The 26,089-nt window shown below is 47.0% G+C and overlaps 1 protein-coding gene across 2 annotated transcripts in view; it reads right to left on the bottom strand.

Annotated features, from left to right (window-relative positions):
• Positions 1-26,089, bottom strand: part of armh3 (armadillo like helical domain containing 3) — a 117,408-nt gene that overhangs the window by 78,512 nt on the left and 12,807 nt on the right. For both annotated transcript variants that reach the window (XM_033034080.1, XM_033034079.1), the window contains 11 exons: positions 25,737-25,883; positions 24,401-24,508; positions 23,596-23,688; positions 22,310-22,384; positions 18,590-18,676; positions 15,272-15,328; positions 13,266-13,309; positions 10,481-10,541; positions 8,780-8,826; positions 2,898-2,973; positions 1,041-1,137 (listed from right to left, as the gene is read on the bottom strand). In XM_033034080.1, coding sequence (XP_032889971.1) covers positions 1,041-1,137; positions 2,898-2,973; positions 8,780-8,826; positions 10,481-10,541; positions 13,266-13,309; positions 15,272-15,328; positions 18,590-18,676; positions 22,310-22,384; positions 23,596-23,688; positions 24,401-24,508; positions 25,737-25,883 — 892 coding nt within the window. The remainder of the gene's footprint in view (positions 1-1,040; positions 1,138-2,897; positions 2,974-8,779; positions 8,827-10,480; positions 10,542-13,265; positions 13,310-15,271; positions 15,329-18,589; positions 18,677-22,309; positions 22,385-23,595; positions 23,689-24,400; positions 24,509-25,736; positions 25,884-26,089) is intronic.

Below are 26,089 nucleotides of genomic sequence, written 5' to 3'. Positions count from 1 at the left end.
CTAGTACTCCACCTGGCGGATGACCTGACCTCTACGACCAACACCACAGCAGTGGTCAAAAGAGCTACGGCATCACTTCCTGGTTCGGGAGCTGCAAGGCTTACGAACAATATCAACTCAACAGGATAGTGAAGGATCATTGGTGCCCCACTCCCTTTCCTGTTGGAGATCTACAAGAAGCGGAGCATCAGTAGAGTCATCTCCATCATCAAGGACCCCTACCACCCATCACACCACATCTTCTCCATTCTGCCATCTGGGAAGAGGTACAGGAGCATTAGCTGCAAAACCAGCAGGATGCTCCACAGCTTCTTCCCACAGGCAATAAGACTGATTAACGGACTGTGTCCCCTCCCCAAACATCGTTCACCAACACATTCAACCTCGTCCATACTTTGACAGCTAGGCACCTATCAAAGTAAAGCCACTGTTGGTCGGAATGTCTGTTTTTATTCTATTGTGAATTTTAGGCCTACTTTCTGTTTTTAGACATGGTAATTTTAATTTGTTTTTAAAGCTCTATGTATTTATCCTTTTTTACTAACTACACTGAATGGAAACTGATCGAGCAATGTTTTTCCGTTTCCCCTGTGTATGCGAGTACTCGGTGAAAATGATATTAAAGAAATACTGAATACTTATCATGTACAGGCAGATGAAATTAGTTTAACTTGGCATCGTGTTCGGCACATACATTGTGGGCCGAAGGGCCTGGTCCTGTGCTGTACTGTTCTGTGTTCATCTGCCTGCACATAATCCATAGCCTTCCATTCCCTCCATCCTGGTTGATGAATCCATAACCAGAAGTGGTTGTTAATGGCGATTTATCCAGGAATCTCTCGAGAGTCGGGAGAAGTACAATGATGGAGTTGATACAGCCCAGACAATCGGGTTATGGGGAGAAGGCAGGAGAATGAGGTTGAAAGGGAAAGGTAGATCAGCCATGATTGAATGGCGGAGTAGACACGATGGGCCGAATGGAATAAATTCTGCTCCTATGAACTTATGAACGAGAAGTAATGAATATCAGCAAGACTTACCATCTGATGAAGGAGGCGTGGTGCCCAAGGGTGTGGTTGGAGTCGTCGGGAGTACAGGTGTTGTTGGAATACTGACCAATCCTATCTCGGGATGGCTCTGGGTTTAATAAAAAGCATCAATGCTGTCAGAGACTTCAGCTACAATATTTCAGATGACAATGACTAATTTAAAAATATATTACTTTCATAGTCACAGAGTCTTACAGTGTGGAAACAGGCCCGACGGCCCAACTTGCCCTCTCTGGCCAACACGTTCCACCTGCCTGTGTTGAGGAGGTGTCTCAAAGGCTGAATAAGGATCTCAACCCGTTGTCACCTGTCCATTTCCCTCCACAGCTCCTGCCCGATTCCTCCAGCAGTTTGTTTTTTTAAAAACTTTCTTTCACCCTTCGCCCACTATGCCCAAGTCCCGTTGGTGGCCTGTTTTTACGGAGCTCCCGCGGCAACAGCTGCGTCCGCTGGACTGGAGGGCGGCATCTTCGGCAGCTTCGACCACCCCGGGCCGCGGAGCTTGAACCGGCCCTTTCGCGGAGCTCGGTTGAGCCGCGGGACTGACTTACCATCGCCCGGTGGGGTAACAACATCGGAGGCCTGGATCGCCTCAGCGCAGAGGGAGAATAAGGAGGGGAAGAGACAGTGACTTTAAGACATTTGCCTCCATCACAGTGAGGAGGTGCCTGGTGAACTCACTGTGGTGGATGTTAATTTGTGTTTATTGTGTGTTTTGTTGTTTATTATTATATGTATGACAGCAGGCAACGAAATTTCGTTCAGACCGAAAGGTCTGAATGACAAATAAAGGATCTAAATCTAAATCTAAAAACAAAATGGAGAACATCATCTACAATATTTCAACTTGCGTTGTGGTGCTGACATCATCGGCAGGTACTGGAGGTCACGTGACCGGCTCTCCCACCCGCTGATGACATCACTCTAAAGGCGCACCCTCAAATCTGTGCAATGGCGACAGCAGAGAGAAGCAAGAAAAGAGTTGAGCAGCTTAAACTTGGAGAAGAGCCAGAATACCCATCTCGGAAATAATCTCTTTTATCAAGCAGAATGAAAAGTAGCCCAGAGGCAACAAAAGAGTTAAGATTGCTGCTCGTTAACATTCTACCCACACAGAGTGTGGTGGGTATATGGAACGAGCTGCCAGAGGAGGTAGTCGACGCAGGTACTAAATAACATATAACAGACAAAATGAGCAGGAAGAATCTGCAGGCGCTGGTTGATACCGAAGATAGATAAAAATGCGGGAGTTACTCAGCAGGTAAGGCAGCATCTCTGGAGAAAAGGTATAGGTGACGTTTCGGGTTGGAACGGAAGGGCTCCGACCCGAAACGTCACCTAGTCCTTTTCTCTAGAGATGCTGCCTGACCCGCTGAGTTCCTCCGCATTTTGTGTCTATCTTCAACATATAAAAGACACTTGGGTGGGTACATGGACAGGGAAGGATTAGAGGGATATGGGCCAAAGGTGGGTAGGTGGGACTAGTGTAGATGGGGCATCTAGGTCAACGTGGGCAAGTTGAGCCAAAGGGCCTGTTTCTTTATCAGCCTTCGGATGGGAAACGCAGCCAGAAATGCAAGATGTAAAGGCTTCAAAAACACTCCAAGGTTATCAGATAATGTGCAGTGATCAGGAGGAGAGAATTGAATTAGTTCATTTCCCATCACTTAGCCACGGGACACTGGGGTCTATTAAAGCACAGTTGGTGCCAAGGTCAGTGCTGTGCAGCCAGTGGGTTGTTTGACTCAGTAAGTCGCCAGACATGCACTGCAAACCACTGCAGGAGTCGATCCTGTAGAACCGGAAAAGATCAACAAGGTGAACTCTGGACGAAATTAGGGCGCTCACCTGCGCTAATACTGTGATGAAGTTTCTGTTCAAGTGAACGGCTTCGTACAACGCCAGCAAGATGGCCTCATTGGTCCTAGGTCAGAGAAAGCACAATCAAACAAAGAGAGCAAATCCTTTTATGAAAATAACAACTTGGCACCATAACATAATAAAACCCACAGAGTGCTTATGAAAAATGATGGCAAACTATTTAGCACCAATTCACATCGGGAGATATTAGAGCCTGTGTAAATTAAAAACTTGGCCAAAGCGATAGGAATGAAAACAAAAATAACAAACTGCTGATGGAACTCAGCGGGCCAGGCAGCATCTGTGGAGGAAAATGATTAGACGACCCGAAATGCTGACTGTTCATCTTTAGACTTTAGAGATACAGTGTGGAAACAGGCCCTTTGGCCCATCGAATCCATGCTGGCCAGCGATAATTCCGTACACTAACACAATCCTACACACTAGGGACAATATATAATTTTACAGAAGCCAATTAATGTACAGACCTGCACGTCTTTGGAGTGTGGGGGGAAACCAGAGCTACCGGAGAAAACCCACGCAGTCACAGGGGGAACGGACAAACTCCGTACAGATGGCACATGTAGACCCATTGATCAAACCCAGGTTTCTGGTGCTGTGAGGCAGCAGCTCTAGTGCTGCGTTCCGTCCTATATCTTCCCCACAGATGCTGCTTGATCCACTGACTTTTTGTTTAAAATTCTAGCATCTGCAGTCTCTTGGGTCTCTAAAACCTGGAACTAAAACTGGGGCGACACAGTTACATCCTTTAATCCTACATTTCACACTGCCTTGGATTAGTAGCCAAATTATTCAAAGATTTGTCCCAGCCCGGTCATTCCTCTTTCTCCCCGCTCCCGCCTAGCAGAAGGTACAGCAGCTTGAAAGCGCGCACCACTAGACTCAGGAACAGCTTCTTCCCCTCCATTATCAGGCCTCTGAACGGTGCTTCTATAAGCCAGGGTATTTCCGATTCAGCACTACCCCATTGCGAATATTGGACATTATGCATGGAAATGATTCGCTACTATGCTGAGAACTATATTCTGCACTCTGTATCTTCCTCTTTGCTCTTTTATTTTAATTGCATTTGCATAAAATTTAATTGATGTTATATATGGTACATCTGATCTGTTTGGATAGCATGCAAAACACAGCTTTTGGTGCACGTAACAATAATAAACCCTAAACCTAAACAATGGATCATAGCTTTGAACTGCGAATCATTTCTCTATCCACAGAAGTTTATTGAGCTGCTCAGTTTTCCTATTATTTTCTGTTTTAATTTCAGATTTCCAGCGTCAGCGGTTTAAAAAAATATATATTTTTGGATGTGGTCTGGCGTTATCAAATGTCTGGAACCTTGCACTCCCACCGAAACGTCTACACAGGCAAGGCTATCCTTGTCCCGTGACATTTATGAGCCTTGATTGAGCTCCCTGACACAACTGTTCCCAGAAAATGTCAGCTACTTTTGTTCCAATAACTTTTAAACCCATCAATTGTGAACATGTCGGAGATTTACAAGTCCTTCAGGGTCTCCATCAACCACCGCTGTCCAACCCATAAGTATCGAGTCAACCACAGCATCCTATTATGTTGCAGTCAATAAATTTTTAATGTTTCTTTCCAATTGTTCTTTAGCCACAAGCTAGCTGTGAATGAACCTAACAATTCCAATATTTCTTTGGTTAAACTGCAGTGTTTCTTACTGCAGGATTATTGAACAATGCCCGAGGACCCCGGACCTGTAGAAATGGTCCCAAAGAGGGTGGCACCATGTCACAAGCGGTAGAGTTGCTGCCTTACAGCGCCAGAGACCCAGGTTTGATCATGACGGGTGCTGTCTGTATGGAGTGCGTATGCTCTCCTCGTGACCGCGTGAGATTTCTCCCACACTCCAAAGACATACAGGTTCGTAGATTAACTGGCTTTGGTAAAATTGTAAATTGTCCCTGGGGCGATCGCTGGTTGGCGTAGACTCAGTAGCACGAAGGGCCTGTTTCCGTGCTGTATCTCAAAACTCTAAAACTTTATTTAATCTTTGCTTTCTATAATCTATTTTAGTTAAGGCTCTCCTCAAAGACAAAATGGCTACAATTTGTGTGGATCAATCACACTTGTTACAAAGGCAACACAAAGTGCTGGATTAACTCAGCATCAGTCAGTCTCTCTGGAGGCCATGGGCAGACAACGTTTCCGGTCTGGTGTGAAGAAGGGTCCCGACCCTAAACATAACCTATCCATGTTCTCCAGAGATGCTGTGTGACCCACTGAGTTACCCCGGCACTTAGTGTTTACACCTGTTAATACTCTTTTTCGCAAACATAGACTGAATTCCTATTCAGTTGATCCAGAATTAACAAGTCTAATCATTCACGTTACATTGAGCTACTTGGGAGGTGAATGGAGAAGTGATCTTTACTTGGGCAGACTTTTGAATGTGATTTTTAATTCTGTTATATAAGCACTCTGTTCATCTCACTGTCACCCTTCTCTCTAACGTTCACTGTTGTACAGCAAGAGAGCTGAACCAGCCCTTCGGCCCACCTTGTTAACACTTGCATCACATCTGACTTGCTCTGAAAACTCACATCATGGGTGTCTTACTCGCAAAACTTACATCAAATCTGTCTTGCTCGTAAAACTTGCATCTTATCTGCCATTCCTCTTCCTTTACCAGTGAAACTAAACTCTGCCTCCAGTGAAGGGTCTCGACCCAAAACATCATCTATCCATGTTCTCCGGGGATACTGCCTGGCCCGCTGAGTTACTCCAGCATTTTGTGCGTTGCCTCCGCCTCCAGCCTTTCCATTTTACACTGTGAAATTCCCAGGGTCCCATGATCAGCCAACCAATTCATGTCGTGGCTGGTGGGGCTGTGAGAATCACAGCCTCACACCCTCTTGTTCTGGAGTCAGAACAAGGAGTTCAACTCCCATTCTTTAGAGAAATACAAACGGCTGGGGGAACCCAGCAGGTCAGGCTGCATCTGCGGAGGGAATGGACAGATGACTTTTCGGGTCCGGGCCCTTCTTCAGACTGAAGCAGCCATTTATGATGAGATTGCGACGGAAAAAAAACATATTGGTGCTTGTGTTCCACAGAATCTTATCACACCACACTTTATCGCAAGCTCTCTCCCACTCTCTTGCTCTCCCGTCCCCTATATTCTCTCCTTTTTGGCCACTCCCCCTCCCCAACCCTCACTCACCCGTCTATCTCTCTCAACCCTTCTCCCCCTCCCTTTCTCGCCCACCGCCTCACTCTCCCCATCTTCTCCCCATCCACTCTCCCACCCTCCGTCCCCATCACTCTCCCTGACCCTCTGACTCACTCCCTCCCCCACCCTCTCTCTCTCTCTCTCTCTTATCTCTCCCCCTCTTCCTCATCCTCTCTCCCCCTCCCTCTTTTTCTATCATTCACTCACCTTCAGCCCCTCCCTCCCTCTCCCTCTCACTCATCCTCTCTCCCCCTATCCATCCCTCTCCCCCACCTCTCCAATGCTTCACTACATTTATTGAGCCTCCAATCCCCTACATGGCAGGATAAAGCAATCCTCCCAACCATCGATATTAACAGTTCAGATACGAAAGAACACACAGCATGCTTCCTTGGAGGCAAGAATGTCATCTCTGGCCACTGCTGACATCTAAATTACAGGTCAGTGAAGAGAATAATGGACAGTATTCTTATTGTTATAGTCCTTTATTATTTCTGAAGGCAAAGTATTAACGTGGCATAGCGCGTGTATAAAAACGTGGCGAGAGAGAGACAAATTAGAAAGAGATGTCAGATTTCTCCCAGGACACTCGACGGGTTTTTACCCGACAGAGCTGCTCGGCAGACGGAAAGGGAAACGTCAAGCAGAGAAAGCCACTTAACGTGGAGAACACGTCCCAAAGGAGCCAGGTATGAACTGCTGCAATGCAGGTGGTATTCCATAGATACCTGACAAACCACAGAACATGGAGCAGTGCAGGCCCTTCAGCCCACTATGTCTGTACCAAACATAATACCGGGACCATCTCTTAATTGCTTGCACGTAACCTATTGGGGGCGGCACAGTGGCGCAGAGGTAGAGTTGCTGCCTCGCAGCACCATAAACACGGGTCCGATCCCGACTACAGGTGCTGGCTCTATGGAGTTTGCACGTTCTTCGTGTGATGGCATGGGTTTTCTCCAGTTGCTCCGGTGTCCTCCCACATTCCTAAGATGTGCAGGCTTGTCGGTTAATTGGCGTCCCCAAATTGTGTAAAGTGCGTAGAATAGAACTAGTGTACGGGTGATCCACATGTCTATCCAAAACACCAATCTTAAACACCACTATCGTACCTGCCTCAACCACCACCTCCAAACGCATTCTAGGCACTCACCACTGTCTGTGTAGAAAATCTTGCCCTGCACATCTCTTTTAAACTTTGCCTGATGTCATGAAACTTACCATTAGGTCCATGGTAAAGCTGAAGTCTCACCGTATGTACAGCCCTGTCGAAGGGCAAAACTGCAGCCTTCCTATTATCTAAAGCCGTGTTTAAAAGGACATTCTCCTGATTTTTTAATTTTTTTTAAAGGAATTGAATTGAATGGCACAACGTGGAAACTGGCCCTTCGTCCCACCAATGGCTCGGCCCATGCAAACCATTATACACCCATTCACACAAGCTCAATGTTATCCCACATTCTCATCCACTCCCTGCACATTAGGGGCAATTTACAGAGGGTCGATTAACCTACAAACCCGCACATCTTTGGGATGTGGGAGGAAACCGGAGCACCCGGAAGACACCCACACAGTCACAGGCAGAACGTGCAAACTCCACGTAGATAGCAGCCGAGGTCAGGATTGAACCCGGGTCTCTGGCAGTATGGGGCAGCAGCTCTACCAGCAGCATCATTGTGAAGACCTATGATTACTTTTGCTCTGTTAATTTTGGCCTTTTCGATTACTGATATCGGTAGCTGTGAAAGGCTGCCGAGTTGAGTCTTGTGAAAGGGTTGCATCAGCGAAAGCTGCCCATAGTGAATCAGGCTCCGGCTAATAGTGTTATCACAGCTTGTGCTAATTAAACACCTCTGCACAGCTAATCTAAGCATGTCCTGTGGACCATCAACTACTCCAACAATCAACAGTAACTCTATTTTATCTGAAGAAGGGTCTCGACCCAAAACGTCACCTATTCCTTTTCTCCAGAGATGTTGCCTGACCTGCTGAGTTACTTCAGCATATTGTGGCTATCTTCACTAATTCATCTCTTCTTTGCTGGGGTCTTCATCCCAAGATAATAAACCCTTTCACGTGTTCCATCTAGACCTTTCCCTTTTATCTCTTACCTCGAGACCTATCCAAACATTTGGCAGAGTTGTGGATAGAGAGGAATGAGGTCAAAGGATCTTTCAGTATACAGACAAGATGGAGTTTAATCTGAACAAGGTTTAGAGATGCAGCGTGGAAACAGGCCCTTTGGCCCACACCAACCAGCGATGACCCTGTATACTGGTTCTATGCTCACACTAGCGACAATTTACAGAAGCCAATTACAGAACCTGCATGTTTGTCTGGGAGGAAAAAGTGGGAGGAAATCCACGCAGTCACAGGGAGAACATGCAAACTCCTTACAGACAGCATCTGTAGTCAGGATCGAACCCGGGTCTTTGGCGCCGTAAGGCAGCAGCTCTACTGCTGTTCCACTATGCTGCCCCAAAATCAATGGACTGAATGGCCCAATTCTGCTCCTATGTCTTATTTTGGCAACAGAGTGGTACACATTGAACCTTAATTTCCCCCAAATAGCCTTGGAGAATGGAATAGGAAGAAAAATCTTAAAAGTAACACAGAGAAAAAAAAATTTCAAAACCAAGTTACTCACTGGACGGAAATCTTTTCCTCAACTTCTGCGATGAACATATTACCCACCTGCATGCACAGAGAGGACAGCTGTTAGTTTTCACCCTGCAGCGAGTGACAAGGAGAAGTGGAGTAGAAAGGGCGACCAAATGCGTAGGGAGGAATTGCAGTAGCTGGTTTAAACCGAAGATAGACACAAAAATCTGGAGTAACTCAGCGGGTCAGGAGAAAAAGAATTGCTGACGTTTCAGGTCGAGTCCCTTCTTCAGACGGAGTCAGGGGAAAGGGAAACGAGGGATATAGACGGTACATAGAACAGATGAATGAAAGATATGCATAAAGCCTGCCCGACCCGCTGTTACTCCAGCTTTTTTTGTCTTTCTTCGATTTAAACCAGCATCTGCAGGGCCTTCCTATGTTTTTTTTCATATCTTTCATTCATCTGGTCCACGTACCATCTATATCCCTCGTTTCCCTCTCCCCTGCCTCTCAGCCTGAAGAAGGGTCTCGACCCAAACCGTCACCTATTCCTTTTCTCCAGAGATGCTGCCTGACCGGCTGAGTTACTCCAGCTGTGTGTGTCTATCTACGGAAAGGGTGACAAACCGACAGGGGCAGCGGTGGTGACAGAGAGCTCACGTGGGAGCCACACTGTGAGCAAAATGATAGCTGACTGCAGTGAAAGCCCAATGACAAGTGACAGTGAGAAAGATGGAGTATAAAACCTCAATACATTGTACTTTTGCACAAACACAGCAGCTTTAACTACTAAACCGCCCAAGGCGCTTCACAGCTGCATTACCAGAATGACATTGACGCAGACAAGACAGCGTGTGGACTGTCACGCAGTTGCAAAGTAAGAAAACAAAATGAGAAAAGAAAAGTACGAGTCAGCCAGTTGAGAGGAAATCTTCACAAAGTATTTAAGAAGGAACTGCAGATGCTGGAAAATCAAAGGTACACAAAAATGCTGGAGAAACTCAGCGGGTGCAGCAGCATCCATGGAGCGAAGGATTTCCTTCGCTCCATAGATGCTGCTGCACCCGCTGAGTTTCTCCAGCATTTTTGTGTATCTTCACAAAGTATGCCTACTTTGAAGAAGTTCTCCTCATCGCTCTGATGGGAGTTCTGTGAGACCCTCTCTCCCCCCCTGTGATTCCTGCTGCTCTTCATCTCTACAACCGTGTTCTGACCCGGACTCGCTACCACAGCCACAATTTGCAACTCATCGATGCTTTTCTCTCACACATTCTGTCTCTTCACCTCTGGCCTATGTCCAACCATCTGCCTATCAAAAAACCCTTCCTCACCTGTCTCCACCTGCCAAGCTTTGTCCTGCCCTTCTTTCTTCTGGGTCTCCCTCCCCTCCATCCCCGTAATGTCGGAAGACGGGCCCCGACATGAAACGTCACCTGATGTGATCCCCATAGATGCTGCTTGACCCGAGTTACTCCAGCACTTTGTGCCTTTTTTTGTAAACTGGCACCTGCAGTTTCTTGTTTCTAAATGCCCCATATAAGATAGTCCCATATGCCTGCGTTTGGCCCATATCCTCTAAACCTTTCCTATCCATGTATCTTTCCAAATGTTGTTATTGTCTCTGCCTCAACTACCTTCAATGGCAGCTCGTTCCATACACCATCAGCCTCTGAGTGAAAAAGGAAGGGGGGGGGGAAATCAGCATCACTGGTGGAGAAATTGATTGATTTTCCACGGACCTTACCATGTTGGTTAAAGCAGAGAAGAATCCTCCTTGGTTTTCCTCCTCCTTATCTTTGTACTGTCTGTAAAGCAATTGAGGAGGAAAAAAGCAAAGATTTACAACTGTACATGTTTTTTCATGGATTGAAAGGTACAGCGTGGAAACAGGTCCTTCGGCCCACCAAGTCCACACTGACCATCGATCACCCATTCACACTAGTTAACGCCGTCGGTAACATTTCCGGTCGGGGCCCTTCTTCGGAGTCAGGGGCAACACAGTGGCGCAGCGGTAGAGTTGCTGCCTCACAGTGCCAGAGACCCGGATTCAATTCTGATTAAGGTTGCTGTCTGTATGGAGTTTGGTTTTCTCTGGGTGCTCAGTTTTCCTCCCACATCCCAAAGCGGCTATCAAACTGTACAACTCGTCCCCCTTCTGTCGAGGGGTAGACTGAGACCGATTCCTCCCTCCCCCTTCCCCAATCTTTCCACATCCCCATTCCTTTCCACTCGTCATTTTAATTTCATGTTTTTGATGTATTTTGTGTTTGTATGATAGTTGGCAGATCAATTTCCCTCCTGGGATAAATAAAGTTCTATCATATCGTATCGTAAGACTGCAGGTTTGTAGGTTAATTGGCTTTGGTAAAATTGTAAATTGTCCCTAATGTGAAGGATAGTGCTGGTGTACGGGGTGATCGCTGGTCAGCGCTGACTCAGTGGGTCAAAGGGCCTGTTTCCAGGCTGTATCTCTAAAGTAAAATAAGGGGGCACCGATCCAAAAAGAAACTTTTCCCACCTGCTTGCAGTAAGCAACCCTTTACTTTCCCATTTTCCAACCTGATGCCACAGGATAACAGTCTGGCATGGACAGAGCACCGAGTGATCAAACAGGATTGATTGTTTTCTCCCCACCCAAGTCACTCGAGCGAGTAATCAACTTACTAGCCTGCACAATGTGCCAGGTACATAACAATCTTTCAAACACATTACTTAAACAGAACTCCACTCTGTGTTTTGACTATTTGAAAGGCAAACAAGGTTTGCAATGGTCTTACTTCACACTGCTGAGTCACCTCCAAGTGTTGTTTCAGATGACTAATTATTTTGCTTTGAATGTGAAGATAAATGAGCTAACCATTCTGCCTTGGGAATCCGCGGCAAGACGAACAGGCTGCAACCTGCTGGTTTTGGCAATTCCTTGCGAAATGGTGGCCAAGGCAGAGGATGTAACACTCTTCTCTTTATCCCCTCTCGCCCACTGCAGTTGCAGTGCACCTTGAAGTTAATGCAGTGGAAGCAACCCAGCATAGACAAGGGCTGGCCTTGGGCCTGGTCTCGCAAACTACTGTCTCAGATGGATGAATCACTTGTTAGCCAGGCTGACACTCTTCACACTAACCCCATGTCCTTACTGCTGAGTCCACACTCTAATGAGTCATAGTCGTACAGCATGGAAACAGGTCCAACAGCCTAACATGCCCAAGCTGACCAACATGCCCCATCTACACTAGTCTGTGTTTGGCCCATATCCCACTAAACCGTTCCTATCCATGTACCCGTGCAAATATCTTTTAAATGTTGTCATAGTACCTATTGCTCCATAGATGCTGCTGCACCCGCTGAGTTTCTCCAGGCACTTTTGTCTACTTTCCTATCCATGTATCTTTCCAAATGTTATTGTCTCTGCCTCAACTACCTTCTCTGGCAGCTCGTTCCATACATCATCAGTTGTAAAGCGAATGGTATGTTAGCTTTCATAGCAAAAGGATTTGAGTATAGGAGCAGGGAGGTTCTACTGCAGTTGTACAGGGTCTTGGTGAGACCACACCTGGAGTATTGCGTACAGTTTTGGTCTCCAAATCTGAGGAAGGACATTATTGCCCTAGAGGGAGTGCAGAGAAGGTTCACCAGACTGATTCCTGGGATGTCAGGACTGTCTTATGAAGAAAGACTGGATAGACTTGGTTTATACTCTCTAGAATTTAGGAGATTGAGAGGGGATCTTATAGAAACTTATAAAATTCTTAAGGGGTTGGACAGGCTAGATGCAGGAAGATTGCTCCCGATGTTGGGGAAGTCTAGGACAAGGGGTCACAGCTTAAGGATAAGGGGGAAATCCTTTAAAACCGAGATGAGAAGAACTTTTTTCACACAGAGAGTGGTGAATCTCTGGAACTCTCTGCCACAGAGGGTAGTCGAGGCCAGTTCATTGGCTATATTTAAGAGGGAGTTAGATGTGGCCCTTGTGGCTAAGGGGATCAGAGGGTATGGAGAGAAGGCAGGTACGGGATACTCAGTTGGATGATCCGCCATGATCATATTGAATGGCGGTGCAGGCTCGAAGGGCCGAATGGCCTACTCCTGCACCTAATTTCTATGTTTCTATCAGCCTCTGAGTGAAAAAGGAGTGAACAACTACCCCCTCTGGCAGCTTGTTCAATATACCCATGACCCTGTGTGAAAATGTTGCCTCTTGGGTTCCTTTTAAATCTTTCTCCACTCACCTTAAAGTTCTATCCTCAGATTTTTGATTCCCCTACTCTGAGGAAAAGGCTGTGCATTTGCCCTATCTGTAACCGTCGTGATATTATACCCCTCTATAAGATCACCCCTCAGCATTCCTGCCCTCCTAGCCTGTTTAACCTTTCCCATTTGCCCAGGCCCTCGTCCTTCCAGCCGGCATCATCCTGACAATAGTGAACATCAGCCTACACAAGCCTGGCCCTGGGTCACACGATACCCGTCTCTCCAGCAGCAAACCTCTTGAACCAATACACAGTTCATGTGGGAGGATCCTTTGTACAAACCTGTTGTATTCCGTCAATGCTTGCGAGATGACCAGGCCCATTCCCTGCAGCACAAAGACGGGACACAATTAACATTCAAGCTCAATTATCCTATTTGAGGTAACATTGAATCATCTAATTTTAGCTAACTAAGCTACAAAAATCCTCTTTCTTTTCCCTGCCTCTCTTCCTTCTGTCCCACCTGGACTCTCACCCATTTCTCGCCCTCCCCCCCCCCCCCCCTCTGTCCCCTTGCACCAATATTCCTTTCTCAGCCTTCACTATTCACAACTCTTACATCCTTATCACACACTTTCTGTCGTTTAATCTCTGGCCCTAGTCCAACAATCAGCCTATCAAGACCGTCCCCTCACCTGTGTCTCCAACTCTACTTTTGATTTTGTTTTGTGCCAATAAATGGCATTAAGGGGAAATTTACAGCAGGCAGTCGAACAACCAGCGTGTGTTTGGGATGGGGGGAGCACTGGGGCCCTCACCTGTAACCACCCTATTACTTGCCACACTTTTCCCTGCCCCTCCACTTTTCTCACCCCCCCCCCCCCCCACAATCAGTCTGAAGAGGGGTCCCGACCCAAAACGTCACCTATCCATGTTCTCCAACGATGCTGCATGGCCTGCCGAGTTGCTCCAGCACTTTGTGTGTGTGTTTTTTTTTAAACCACTAGCTCATCTTTTTCATGCAGGTCCGTAATCAAAGAAATACGCAGTGCTGGAACATCTGAGCGGGTCAGGCAGCATCTCTAGAGAACATGGAGAGGTGACGTTATGGTTGAGACCATTCTTCAGCCTCAAAACATTGTTGGCTACTTTTTTCACTCTTCCCTCTACCCCACCATGATGCGCAGCCATTTCTCTCCTTCCCCCTCTCTGTCCCCTCCGAGTTATATTCCTTTCTCTGGCTTCACAATTGTCACATTTTCTATCTTATCTCACTCTTATTGTCACTTCATCTCTGGCCTTTGACCAACCATCTGTGAATGTTGTCTTTTACCCAGAGCAGGGGAATCAAAATCCAGAGGTCACAGGTTTAAGGTGAGGGGGGAAAGATTTAATAGGCACCTGAGGGAAACTGTTTCCACTCAGAGGATGGTGGGCATATGGAACAAGCTGCCAGAGGAGGTAGTTAAGGCTGGTACTCTAACAGCATTTAAAAGATACTTGGACCGGTACATGGATAGGAAATATTTAGAGGGATATGGACCAAACGCAGGCAGATGGGTGGGGCATTTTGGTCAATTTTTTGGTTGACGGGTCAGTTTCCAGGCTTTATGACTATGACCATTGTTTCAACTAGTAGGAGAGTCCAGGACCAGAGGCCACAGCCTCAGAATAAAAGAACGTACTTTCAGAAAGATGAGGAGGAATTTCTTTAGTCAGAGGGTGGTGAACCTATGGAATTCATTGTCACAGAAGGCTGTGGAGGCCGTCGATGGATATTTGTAAGGCGGAGAATGACAGGGTCTTAATTAGTAAGGGTGTCAGGGTTTATGGGGAGAAGGCAGGAGAACAGGTTTGAGAGGGAAAGATAGATCAGCCATGATTGAATGACAAGAGTAGATTTGAAGGGCACAATGGCCTAATTCTACTCCTATCACTTATAATCATGAGTTTCTCCAGCACTATTTGATTTACTGTACACAGTTCTCCAGATGTGGTCCCACCAGTGTCCTACATATATCTGAAGTATAACCTTGCTGCTCTTGTATTCAATTCCCCTCACAATAAACACCAACAATCTGTGAGCTTCCTAATTACTTGCTACACCTGCATTCTAGCCTCTGGCAAACCACGCACTGTGACATTCCTCTACCTCCCTTCCAGAGACCTGCAGTCTCGCACCGTTCGGATAATGTGCTTCCTATTAATTTTATCTCTGGAGATCTGCCTCCAGACAAGGCTGGAAGGGGAAGGAAGGCTCCTGCAGGACTCCCGCCTGCCTCGTGTGTCATCCCCCCCCCCCCCCCCCCCCCCCCCCCCGTGGCAGGTCAGTAGCTGTTTGTACTCACGTTTAACGTGGTCTCGTCATCAACAATGGACAACTTCACAATGTACGGGTTCACCGACTGCAAGACAAGACGCCACGTGTTAACCGAGTTGTGATGCTCCTTAACTCAACTATAACAGGCAAGTGGTACATAACTGTGAAAGCACATTACTCCAGATTCAGGGACAGTTTCTTCCCAACAGTCATCAGGCAACTGAACCACCCGATCATCAACTACAGAGCAGTCCTGACCTCCCATCTACCTCATTGGAGACCTTCGGACCATCTTTAATCAGATTTTACTGGGCTTTATTTTGCACTAAATGTTATTCCCTTTATCCTGTATCTGTACACTTTGGACGGCTTGATTGTAATCAAGGTAGACACAAAATGCTGGAGTAACTCAGCCGGACAGGCAGCATCTCTGGAGAGAAGGAATGGGTGACGTTTCGGGTCGCGACTCGTCTTCAGACTGATGTCAGGGGAGTGGGTGGGACAGTGATAGAATGTAGTCGGAGACTGTAAGACTGTTGTGAGAACTGGGAAGGGAGAGGGGATAGAGAGAGAGGGAAAGCAAGGGCTATTTGAAGTTAGAGAAGTCAATGTTCATACCGCTGGGGTACCTTGTACCTTGACAGGTGTAAGCTACCCAAGTGAATTATGAGGTTCTGTTCCTCCAATTTGTGCTGGGCCTCACTGTGACAATGGAGGAAGCCCAGGACAGAAAGGTCAGATTGGGAATGGGAGGGGGAGTTAAAGTGCTAAGCAACTGGGAGATCAGGTAGGTTAAGGCGGACTAAGCGGAGGTGTTCAGCGAAACATATTTGCCGAGCCTGCGTTTGGTCTCACTGATGCATCAGCAAAGCGATCGCCGAGCCTGCATTTGGTCTCGCTATATATATAGTCTTTCTGCTGACTGAATCCCATGCAACAAAAAAGCTTTCCACTGTACCTCGGTACACGTGACAATAAACTAAACTAAATAATTCTCAAGTAACAATGACGAGATTTGAACTCACTACTTTTGATACTGACAACCTCCCCAGCGGAAGACCAGGGAGTGGCATCGTGTGATCGATCATCTGCTCCAACTGTGCACTGTGGACGGCTCGATTGCAATCACGTATAGTCTTTTTGCTGACTGTTGCACGCAACATAAAAGCTTTTCACTGTATCTCGGTACAGGTGCCAATAATACACTAAACTATATTATGTGATGTATAACAACACTACATTACTACAACAGCATTTAAAAAAACACTTGGACAGGTAGATGGATAGGAAAGGTTTAGAGGGAAATGGGCAAGTTGGGCCAAAAGTGCCTGTTCCTGTGCTGTATAACTCGATGATCCGCTGAGTTCCTCCAGCACCTTTTGTATTACTGTACACTTTTTTCCAGATGTGGTCCGCCTGTATATCTGAAGTATAACCTTGTTACCTGTGTATTATATATTTCTACCAGCTTAGATGCGCATCTTGACGAGTTGTGTCGAAGGGCTTGTTTCCTTGCTATATGAATCTGTGAGTCTCTGAATCTAGGTTTAATGGTCTGTTATACTGTGCGTAATGAGGTAACTATAAAAATTGCACATTAACTGGTCTGTACCAGATTCCACAGTAAATACTTGTATTTATATCTCATTCACTAGATAAAAGATTACTTTTAGCCTGCAAATAAATTTAAAAAAAGCATTCCTATTAATTTTTATCCAGATGCCTGGCTATGGTTAGACTTTCCGAGCTTAAAGTGACATGTTAAATTCAACCTCCATAGAACGTAAGGGCATAGCTTCAGTGAGGGGCAAGAGGTTCAGAGGTGATGTAACAAAGAACTTTGTCACTCAGAGATACAGCATGGAAACAGGCCCTTCGGCCTACCGAGTCCACACTGACCATCAATCACCCATTCACACTAGTTCTATGTTATCCCGCTTTCTCATCCGCTCCCTACATACTTGACCAACGGAGGAAACCCAAGCGGTCGCAGGGAGAACGTATAAACTCCAAACACAGACAGCACCGGAGGTCAGGATTGAACCAGGGTCTCTGGCGCGGTGAGGCAGTGGCTCCATCAGCTGATGTCACTGCATCACAATGTGAAATACACTGCCTGAGGAGGTGGTGGAGTCAGGTACCCTCACAACATTTAACATGTATCTAGACGCCATGGCACAAAAGCATACAGTCCAAGTGTTGCAAATGGGATTAGTGCGGACAGATTGTTGATGGTCATGACGAATATAGTGGGCTGATTTTGCATGTTGCAAAATTATGAAAAAAGACTGTGCTTGCTTCATTAATTTTATTATGCTGTAAAAGCCAAGCCTAATGCATGCCAAATTGCCAGGATTAGTTTGAACATTCAACTTAAAAAAAGAGAATTTATTGGGCGGCACAGTGGCGCAGCTGGTAGAGCCTCTGTCTCACAGCGAGAGACCCTGGTTTGATCCTGAACACGGGTGATGTCTGTGTGGATTTTGCATGTTCACCCTGTGTGACTGCGTGGGTTTCCTCCTAGTGCTCCGGTTTCCTCCCAAATCCCAAAGTTAATTGGCCCTCTGTAAATTACCCCCTAGTTTGAAGAGAAGGGGATAACGGAGAACTAGCGTGAATGGGAGATCAATGGTCAGTGCCGACTCAGTGGGGCTTAAGGCATGTTTCCAAGCTGTATCTCCAAAGCAAAGATACAGTGATAAACCTTGCTTTGCACATAGGCCAGACAAAACAGATCATACAGAACATAGTGTTACAGTTACAGAGAAAGTACAGATTTTAAAAAGTGTAAGGGTTTCGATGAGGTACAATGTGGGAATCGTGAATATGTCCTTTGCATACGAGATGGCCGTTGAAGAACAGTGGGGGAAGAAACTGTTCCTGAAACTGCTGGAACTTTAAAGCTTTGGTAACGTATGTCAAAAGGGAATTGGGGGGGGGGGGGGAGGGGAGGGGAGGGGAGAGAGGGAATATGTTCATAAGTCATAGGAGCTCCACCATCTTATCTATCTTTCCCACGCAATCCCATTCTCCTGCCTTCGCCACACGACCTTTGGCGTTCTTACTAATCAAGAACCTATCAATCTCCACTTTAAAAACACCCAATGACCTGGCCTCCACAGCCGTGAGTGGCAATGAATTCCACAGATTCGCCACCCACTGACTAAAGAAGTATCTCCATTCTAAACGTACGTCCTTGTATTCAGAGGCTGTGCCCTCTGTTCCTAGACTATAACATAAAGCTTTCTGTCTTAGTATCACTTATAGGATGATTTCGGGTGAAGGGAGGGGGTGGGGGGGGGGGGGCGGGGGGAGAATCACTGAATCTTTCCACAGAGACCCTTACCTCATACTTTCTGTAGTTAACAAGCAGCGCCAGGAGCACGACCCCATCGTAACCGTGCTGCACTCTGCTGGATGCCACCGAGAGAATCTGCAACAGCAGAGAGGAAAAGATTAAGTGGGATAACACAGAACTGATGTGAACGGGTGATCGATGGTCAGCGTGGTCCTGATGGGCCAAAAGACCTGTTTCCATTTTGTACCTTAAAACTAAACTAAAGTTACTCACTGCTTTAGCACATTACTCCAGAGCTCTTTGTATTGACCCGTCCCAGCACATGTGGTAGTGTTACACAGGAATCATTCACCCCAGTAAGTGGCTGATCGTCTTATGTACAGGGGTGCACCCTACTACCCGATATCCAAGCAAACTCTGGTGTAAACTTGTGATACAACATGAGCATTTAAAAAACAAAATGCTGTTGCGCTTGGAAATATGTGTTTCAGCTGTCTCCTCCCCACCATAATTAATGTGATGAAGGGTCTCGTCCCGTAACGTCGCCTGTCCATTCCCTCCACAGATGCTGCCTGATTTCTGAGTTCCTCCAGCACTTTGTGCTTTTTCCTCACTGTACCACGTTGCCTTTGAGCAGATCTGACAATGTAACATTGTAACATTGGAGGACGGCACCATCTGGTGGCAGGCCAGATTGCACAGATTCTTCCACTTAAAGCAGCAGTGATCTAAACATTATACAGATCCAAAGTCGGCTGCGGAAGTCAGCTATGGGAATGCATCTGCTGGCTCCGGCCGGGCCGGAGTACCAGAACCCTGGCCGCATGTGACAAATTCGGCCTGCCGAATGGCGCGGAAGTCCCGATGAACTTCCTGGACCTGGTGGTATACCCGGCCGTGTTCTAAAAACCTGTGCGGACCAACTGGCGGGAGTTTTTACGGACATTTTCAACCTCTCACTTCTGAGGTCTGAGGTCCCCACCTGCTTTAAAAGGGCATCAATTATACCGGTGCCCAAGAAGAGTAAGGTGACATGCCTCAATGACTATCGACCAGTGGCACTAACGCCGGTGGTGATGAAGTGCTTTGAGAGGTTGATCATGGAGCAAATCAACTCCTACATCGACAAAAACCTGGACCCACTGCAGTTCGCGTACCGCCACAACAGATCAACGGTGGATGCGATCTCGCTGGCCCTCCACTCCGCACTGGACCACTTGGACAACAAAAACTCATATGTCAGGCTGTTATTCATTGATTACAGCTCGGCATTTAACACAATCATCCCCTCCAAACTGGTTACCAAACTCGCAGAACTGGGTCTCTGCGCATCCCTCTGCAACTGGATCCTCGACTTCCTCGTCCACAGACCACAGTCTGTTCGTATTGGTGGAAATGTGTCAGCCTCAATAACAATCAGCACGGGAGCACCTCAAGGCTGCGTGCTCAGCCCCCTGCTGTACTCACTCTATACCCATGACTGCGTAGCGAACCACAGTGCGAACTCCATCATCAAGTTCGCTGACGACACCACTATTGTGGGGCGTATCACTGATGGGGATGAGTCAGAGTACAGAAGAGAGATCGAGCAACTGTCCATATGGTGCCAGCGCAATTACCTGGCCCTCAACACCAGCAAAACCAAGGAACTGATTGTGGACTTTGGAAGGAGTAGGAGGGGGACCCACAGCCCAATTTATATCAATGGGTCGATGGTTGAAAGGGTCAAGAACTTCAAATTCCTGGGCGTGCACATCTCTGAAGATCTTTCCTGGTCCGAGAACACTAACGCAATTATCAAAAAAGCTCATCAGCGCCTCTACTTCCTGAGAAGATTACGGAGAGTCGGATTGTCAAGGAAGACTCTCTCTAACTTCTACAGGTGCACAGTCGAGAGCATGCTGACCGGTTGCATCGTGGCTTGGTTCGGCAATTTGAGCGCCCTGGAGAGGAAAAGACTACAAAAAGTAGTAAACACTGCCCAGTCCATCATCGGCTCTGACCTTCCTTCCATCGAGGGGATTTATCGCAGTCGCTGCCTCAAAAAGGCTGGCAGTATCATCAAAGACCCACACCATCCTGGCCACACACTCATCTCCCTGCTACCTTCAGGTAGAAGGTACAGGAGCCTGAAGACTGCAACAACCAGGTTCAGGAATAGCTACTTCCCCACAGCCATCAGGCTATTAAACCTGGCTCGGACAAAACTCTGATTATTAGCAACCACTTTCTGTTATTTGCACTACCAGTTTATTTATTCATGTGTGTATATATTTATATCATGGTATATGGACACATTTATCTGTTTTGTAGTAAATGCCTACTATTTTCTGTGTGCTTAAGCAAAGCAAGAATTTCATTGTCCTATACAGGGACACATGACAATAAACTCACTTGAACTTGAAGTTGAGATCGGCCGCCTCACCCGGCTTAAACGCCACATTTTCGGTGGGACTTCCGGGAGGGATTATGTCTGGGTTAAACGCGGGACCGGAACAGCAATTGCTGGAGAATCTGTGATGAACCTGTACGATGTAGGTACACGTAGTTCTGCAATAATGCTATAGCTGCATTTCTACAAAACCTGTGTTATAGAAATCGCATTATGCAGACAATTGTATCTATGAGGGTTGGGGGGCTAAAGAGTTTCACACTCGCAATAATAAGTTAGTTTTCCTGCAGGTTTTTCAAAAAGGGTCTTTTCAATTGCAATAAGTATACACATGTAAGCTAAAAATAATAAAGCCCATCTTATTCTATTGCACAATTACATGAAGTATCATTGTACGTGTCAACTTCAATGACCATCCAGTAGCAACTGTGTTCTTAAAGGGCCTGTATCACTTACACAACTTTTTCGGCGACTGCCGGCACCCGTCATAGGTCGCCGAAAATTTTCAACATGTTGAAAATTCAGCAGCGACCAGAAAGACGCTACGACTCTGTGGGTGACTAGACTACTCACGACCATACAGGCGACCCTTCTGTAATTCCTGTTACCTTACGATTTACTAAGTTTGTACGACAATGTTTAGTTTAGAGATGCAGCATGGTAACAGACCCTTTGGCCCACTGAGTCCACACCAACCATTGATCACCCGTTCAAACTAGTTCTGTGTTATCTCACTTCCATGTCCATTTCCTTTGCATTAGGGACAATTTACAGAGGGGCAATTAACCTACAAACTCGCGCGTCTTTGGGGTGTGGGAGGAAACAGATGCACCCTGAGGAAACCCACGCGGTCACAGGGAGAACGTGCAAACCCCACACACAGACAGTACCCAAGGTCAGGATCAAACCTGGGTCTCTGGCGCTGTAAGGCAGATGCTTTACCCGCTACACCCCATAATGTGCACAGCAGATCCCACACAGCACGATAATATCAGCCGGATAATCTGTTTCAGTGGCGTTGATTGTGGAATTAATATTCATCGGGCCCCTGTAAAGAAAACTCCACTGCTCCTCTCAAAATAGTGTAAGGATTACTCCCCACTGAGAGGGAATGGTTCAACATCTCATCTCAGCAACCACCAACTGTGGTGGAACAATCCCACCTCAAGAAACGTAAGATAGGTGTAAAATGCAGGAGTAACTCAGCGGGACAGGCAGCATCTCTGGAGAGAAGGAATGGGTGACGTTTCAGGTCGAGGCCCTTCTTCAGACTGGAGCTGAAGATTGACTCATGAAAGTTAATGATGACTCGACTGCATAATGAAATGATACATCCGTCTCAGGGTTTTATAACGGAGGATGAAGGCGTTGCTCACCTGAAGAATGGCTTCAAAAATACTGTTAATCATCACGTACTCCAAGATTGTGTTCTGGCTGATATTGTCTGTAACCTGCCAATGAGAGAGAAATGGCTGGTGACAGGGACCAGAGAACTCTGCTTGCATGATCGCATGTGTGGCCAGCAGGAGTCATCAGTGAGTAACACCCACCATGATGGTGCTCCTGTGGCCAAGCTTCAATGTAATAAGGTGGGACTGGGCATAGGAGGGAGTTGGAGAGAACGGGGGGGGGTTTGGGATGGACGGGGGAGTGGCGGGAAAAGGGATAAGGAAGAAATTATTTAGTCAGAGGGTGGCGAATCTGTGGAATTCGTGGAGTCTGTCATTAGGTATTTTTAAAGTGGAGACTGACAGATTTTTGATCAGTAAGGGCATCAAAGGTTTCGGGGAGAAGGCAGGAGAATGGGATTGAGAGGGAAAGATAGATCGGCCATGATTCAATGGCGGAGTAGACTAAGTGAGCCAAATGGCCTAATTCTGTTCCTATGGCTGATGAGGGAAGACAACAGCATCCCATCCTCCTTTACATTCCTTTGACATGTGCTCTACCCTCTGAAGATTGTGGTAGGGTGTTTGGGGGGAGGGGCGAGGGAGGAGTGGGAGTGGAGGATAATATCCCATCCCCCTCAACATTCTTCCCAGAGAGACCACCTTGACATCTGCACTCTACCCTTTGAAGATCAAGGGTGGGGATGAGGTTTAGTTTAGAGAGATACAGCACGGAAACAAGCCCTGCGGCCCATGCCGACCAGTGATCCCTGCACACCAACACTATCCTACACCCACTAGGGGCAATTAAAAAAAAAAAATTACCAAGCCAATTAACCTACAAACCTGTGTCTTTGGAGTGTGGGAGGAAACCGAAGATCTCGGGGAAAACCCACGCAGGTCACGGGGAGAACATACAAACTCCGAGCAAACAGCACCCGTAGTCGGGATCGAACCCGGGTCTCCGGTGCTGCATTCGCTGTAAGGCAGCAACTCTACCGCTGTGCCACCGTGACTGCAGGGGAGGGGGAGGGAAGGAGGACCATGGTGGGAGTTGGAGGAACCCTCAACATCTTTCCCAGAGGGACAACCTTGACGTCTGTGCTCCACCCTCTGTTGATCATGAAGGAAGGAAGATGGGGGGTAGGGATATATTGTGATGAGTATGGAGGGTTGGAGAGTTGGGACGGGGGTCAAGGAGGGGAAAAGAGGACTGCGGGTCAGGCACCGAGCACTCAGGGAGATACCCCAACCTGACTGGAAGGTTTTCTTACCGTGACCAGACAGAGCAGCAGCTTCAGGCAGAGACTCTTCAAGCTCTCCGAACCATCTCCGCACAGCAACGCGTCCAAACTTTCCACCAGGTTCTAGGATTCCAAGCAAACAATCCACCATCGTTCTTCAAACTACTGCTCAATCCACATCGGCTTTTGACGGCACTTGTCCTGCACTCGCGGGGTTTAGAAGGTTGTGGGGGGGGGGGGGGATCTGATTGAAACTTACCGAAAAGTTAAAGGCCTGGATAGAGTGGATGTGGAGAGGATGTTTCCACTAGTGGGAGAGTCGAGGACCAGAGGTGATAGCCACAGAATAAAATGAAAGTTCCTTTTTGGAAGATGAGGAGGAATTTCTTTAGTCAGAGTGGTGAATCTGTGGAATTGATTGCCACAGAAGGCTGTGGAGGCCAAGTCATTGGATATTTTTTAAGGCAGAGATAGATAGATTCTTGATTAGTGCGGGTGTCAGGGGTTATGGGGAGAAGGCAGGAGAATGGGATTGAGAGGGAAAGATAGATCAGCCATGACAGAATGGCGGAGTAGACTTGATGGGCTGAATGACCTAATTCAGCTGCTATCACTTATGAATGGAATCACTGCAGAACCAGAGCCTGCACTCCACCAGTCAGAAAAGTAAATCAGCGGGAGACACATTCCGGAGGTCACTCGTCCCGACTTTCACCAACCAACTGAAACCCTAATCCCACTTCCCTCAACCCCAACAATTACCGCTTACACAAAGCACCCTCCGCACTCACCCACCTCCCTCCCTCCCAGCCGCCCGGCCACCCCAGAGACTCACCTTCATCCTGAGCTCCGCCTTGTCAAAGCCCATCAACATGTTGATGATGTCGAAGCCGGTGGTCGGCTTGTTTTTCTGATGGACTCCCCGGATCAGTGCACATAGTGTCTGGAGGGGAAGTGGGGAAACAGGCAGAGAAACCGTCACCAGCAGGCAGCGGATATTAATTCCTGCAATCCCGGAGGATAAGGGGTGATCCTGTACAGGGTAAATATACAGGATTGAGGGGCCTGAGCTAAACGGGGAAGTTGAGCAGGCCTCTATCCATGGGAGCGCAGGAGGATGAGGGGTGATCTTATAGAGGTGTATATCATGAGAGGAATAGATAGGGTACATACAGTTTTTTCACACAGGAATCAAGAACCAGGGGACATAGGTTTAAGGTGAGGGGGGGGAAACATTTAACAGGAACCGGAGGGGCAACTTTTTACACAAAAGGTGTCGGGAGTATGAAACGAGCTGCCAGATGATAGTTGAGGCAGGTATCGCAATATTTAAAATACATTCGGACAGATACATGGATAGGATAGTTTAGAGGGCTATGGGCCAAACGTTGGCAGGTGGGACTAGTGGAGATGGGGTACGGTTGGGAGGCGTGGGAAAGCTGGGCCTAAGGGCCTGTCTCCACACTGTATGACCTGTGACTCATTCCTCTTTCACCACCAAACCTGGGGCAGCCAACAAGAAGCAGGAACAAAAGAACCGCTGTTTGCGCATCAGAACTGGAATATTCCCTCCAGCAAAACTGACATTTCTTTATATTTTCCTACGGCTTGCAAAAATGTGCCAAATATATAATGTGGCCCTCGTGCTGAAAAGTTTAGAGGCTCCTGGAATAGAGAGATATGGATCATGTACAGGCAGATGAGATCAGTTTAACTTGGTATCATGTTCGGCATAGACATTGTGAACAGAAGGGCCCGATCTTGTGCTGTTCGGTTCTGTGTTCTATTATTAATAAAAAATATATGGTCATTATTTCGCTGTCAATTGTGGAAGCTTGCTGTGCACAAATTTGTTGCCATATCTCTCTGTCTCTCTCTACACTTCAAAGGTAAAGCACATGGGATGTCCTGAAAAGCACGTGAATGTGCAATGCAAATCATATTTATGTCAGTCTTTCCTTCATGGCTTCTCCCACTGTGTGGTGAAGATCACAGGGATGGGAAAGCACGAGAATGATCACGTGGAAGAGGAGGGGCGAGGCAAAAACACAGGCTGAAGCCCACTTAAGGTCTACATCATGAACAACAAGGTCTTTAGTTTGGAGATGCAGCATGGAAACAGGCCCTTCGGCCAACCGAGTCCATGCTGACCAATAATCCATACACCTTACCTGCAATGCATTCACCACTTTAATCTGGTGCTCTTCGTTTAAGGCCACTATACAATGCTGGAAGAGGCTGTTGATATTATCCTTCAGCTTCATCAGTTCTTCGCCATCCACAGACTCCAGCTTCGCCTCCAAATACTCAAGGTTCACCTAAAGTGTGCAGGGTGGAGATTAACGGTTGATACTTCAGCTCATGGACTTCAATACACAAAGTTTAAAAGAGATGTACGGGGCAAGTTTGTTTTGTTTTACACGGAGTGCGATGGGTTCCTGGAATGTGCTGCCAGGGGTGCTGGTGAAAGCATCTATGATATTGGTTTTAGGAGGCTTTTAGATAGGCTCATGGATATGCAGGG

This window comes from Amblyraja radiata, chromosome 15 (genome assembly GCF_010909765.2).
Source record: "Amblyraja radiata isolate CabotCenter1 chromosome 15, sAmbRad1.1.pri, whole genome shotgun sequence".
NCBI lineage: Eukaryota > Metazoa > Chordata > Chondrichthyes > Rajiformes > Rajidae > Amblyraja > Amblyraja radiata.
Note: the sequence above shows the minus strand (reverse complement) of the source record. Positions and strands in the feature narration are given on the sequence as shown.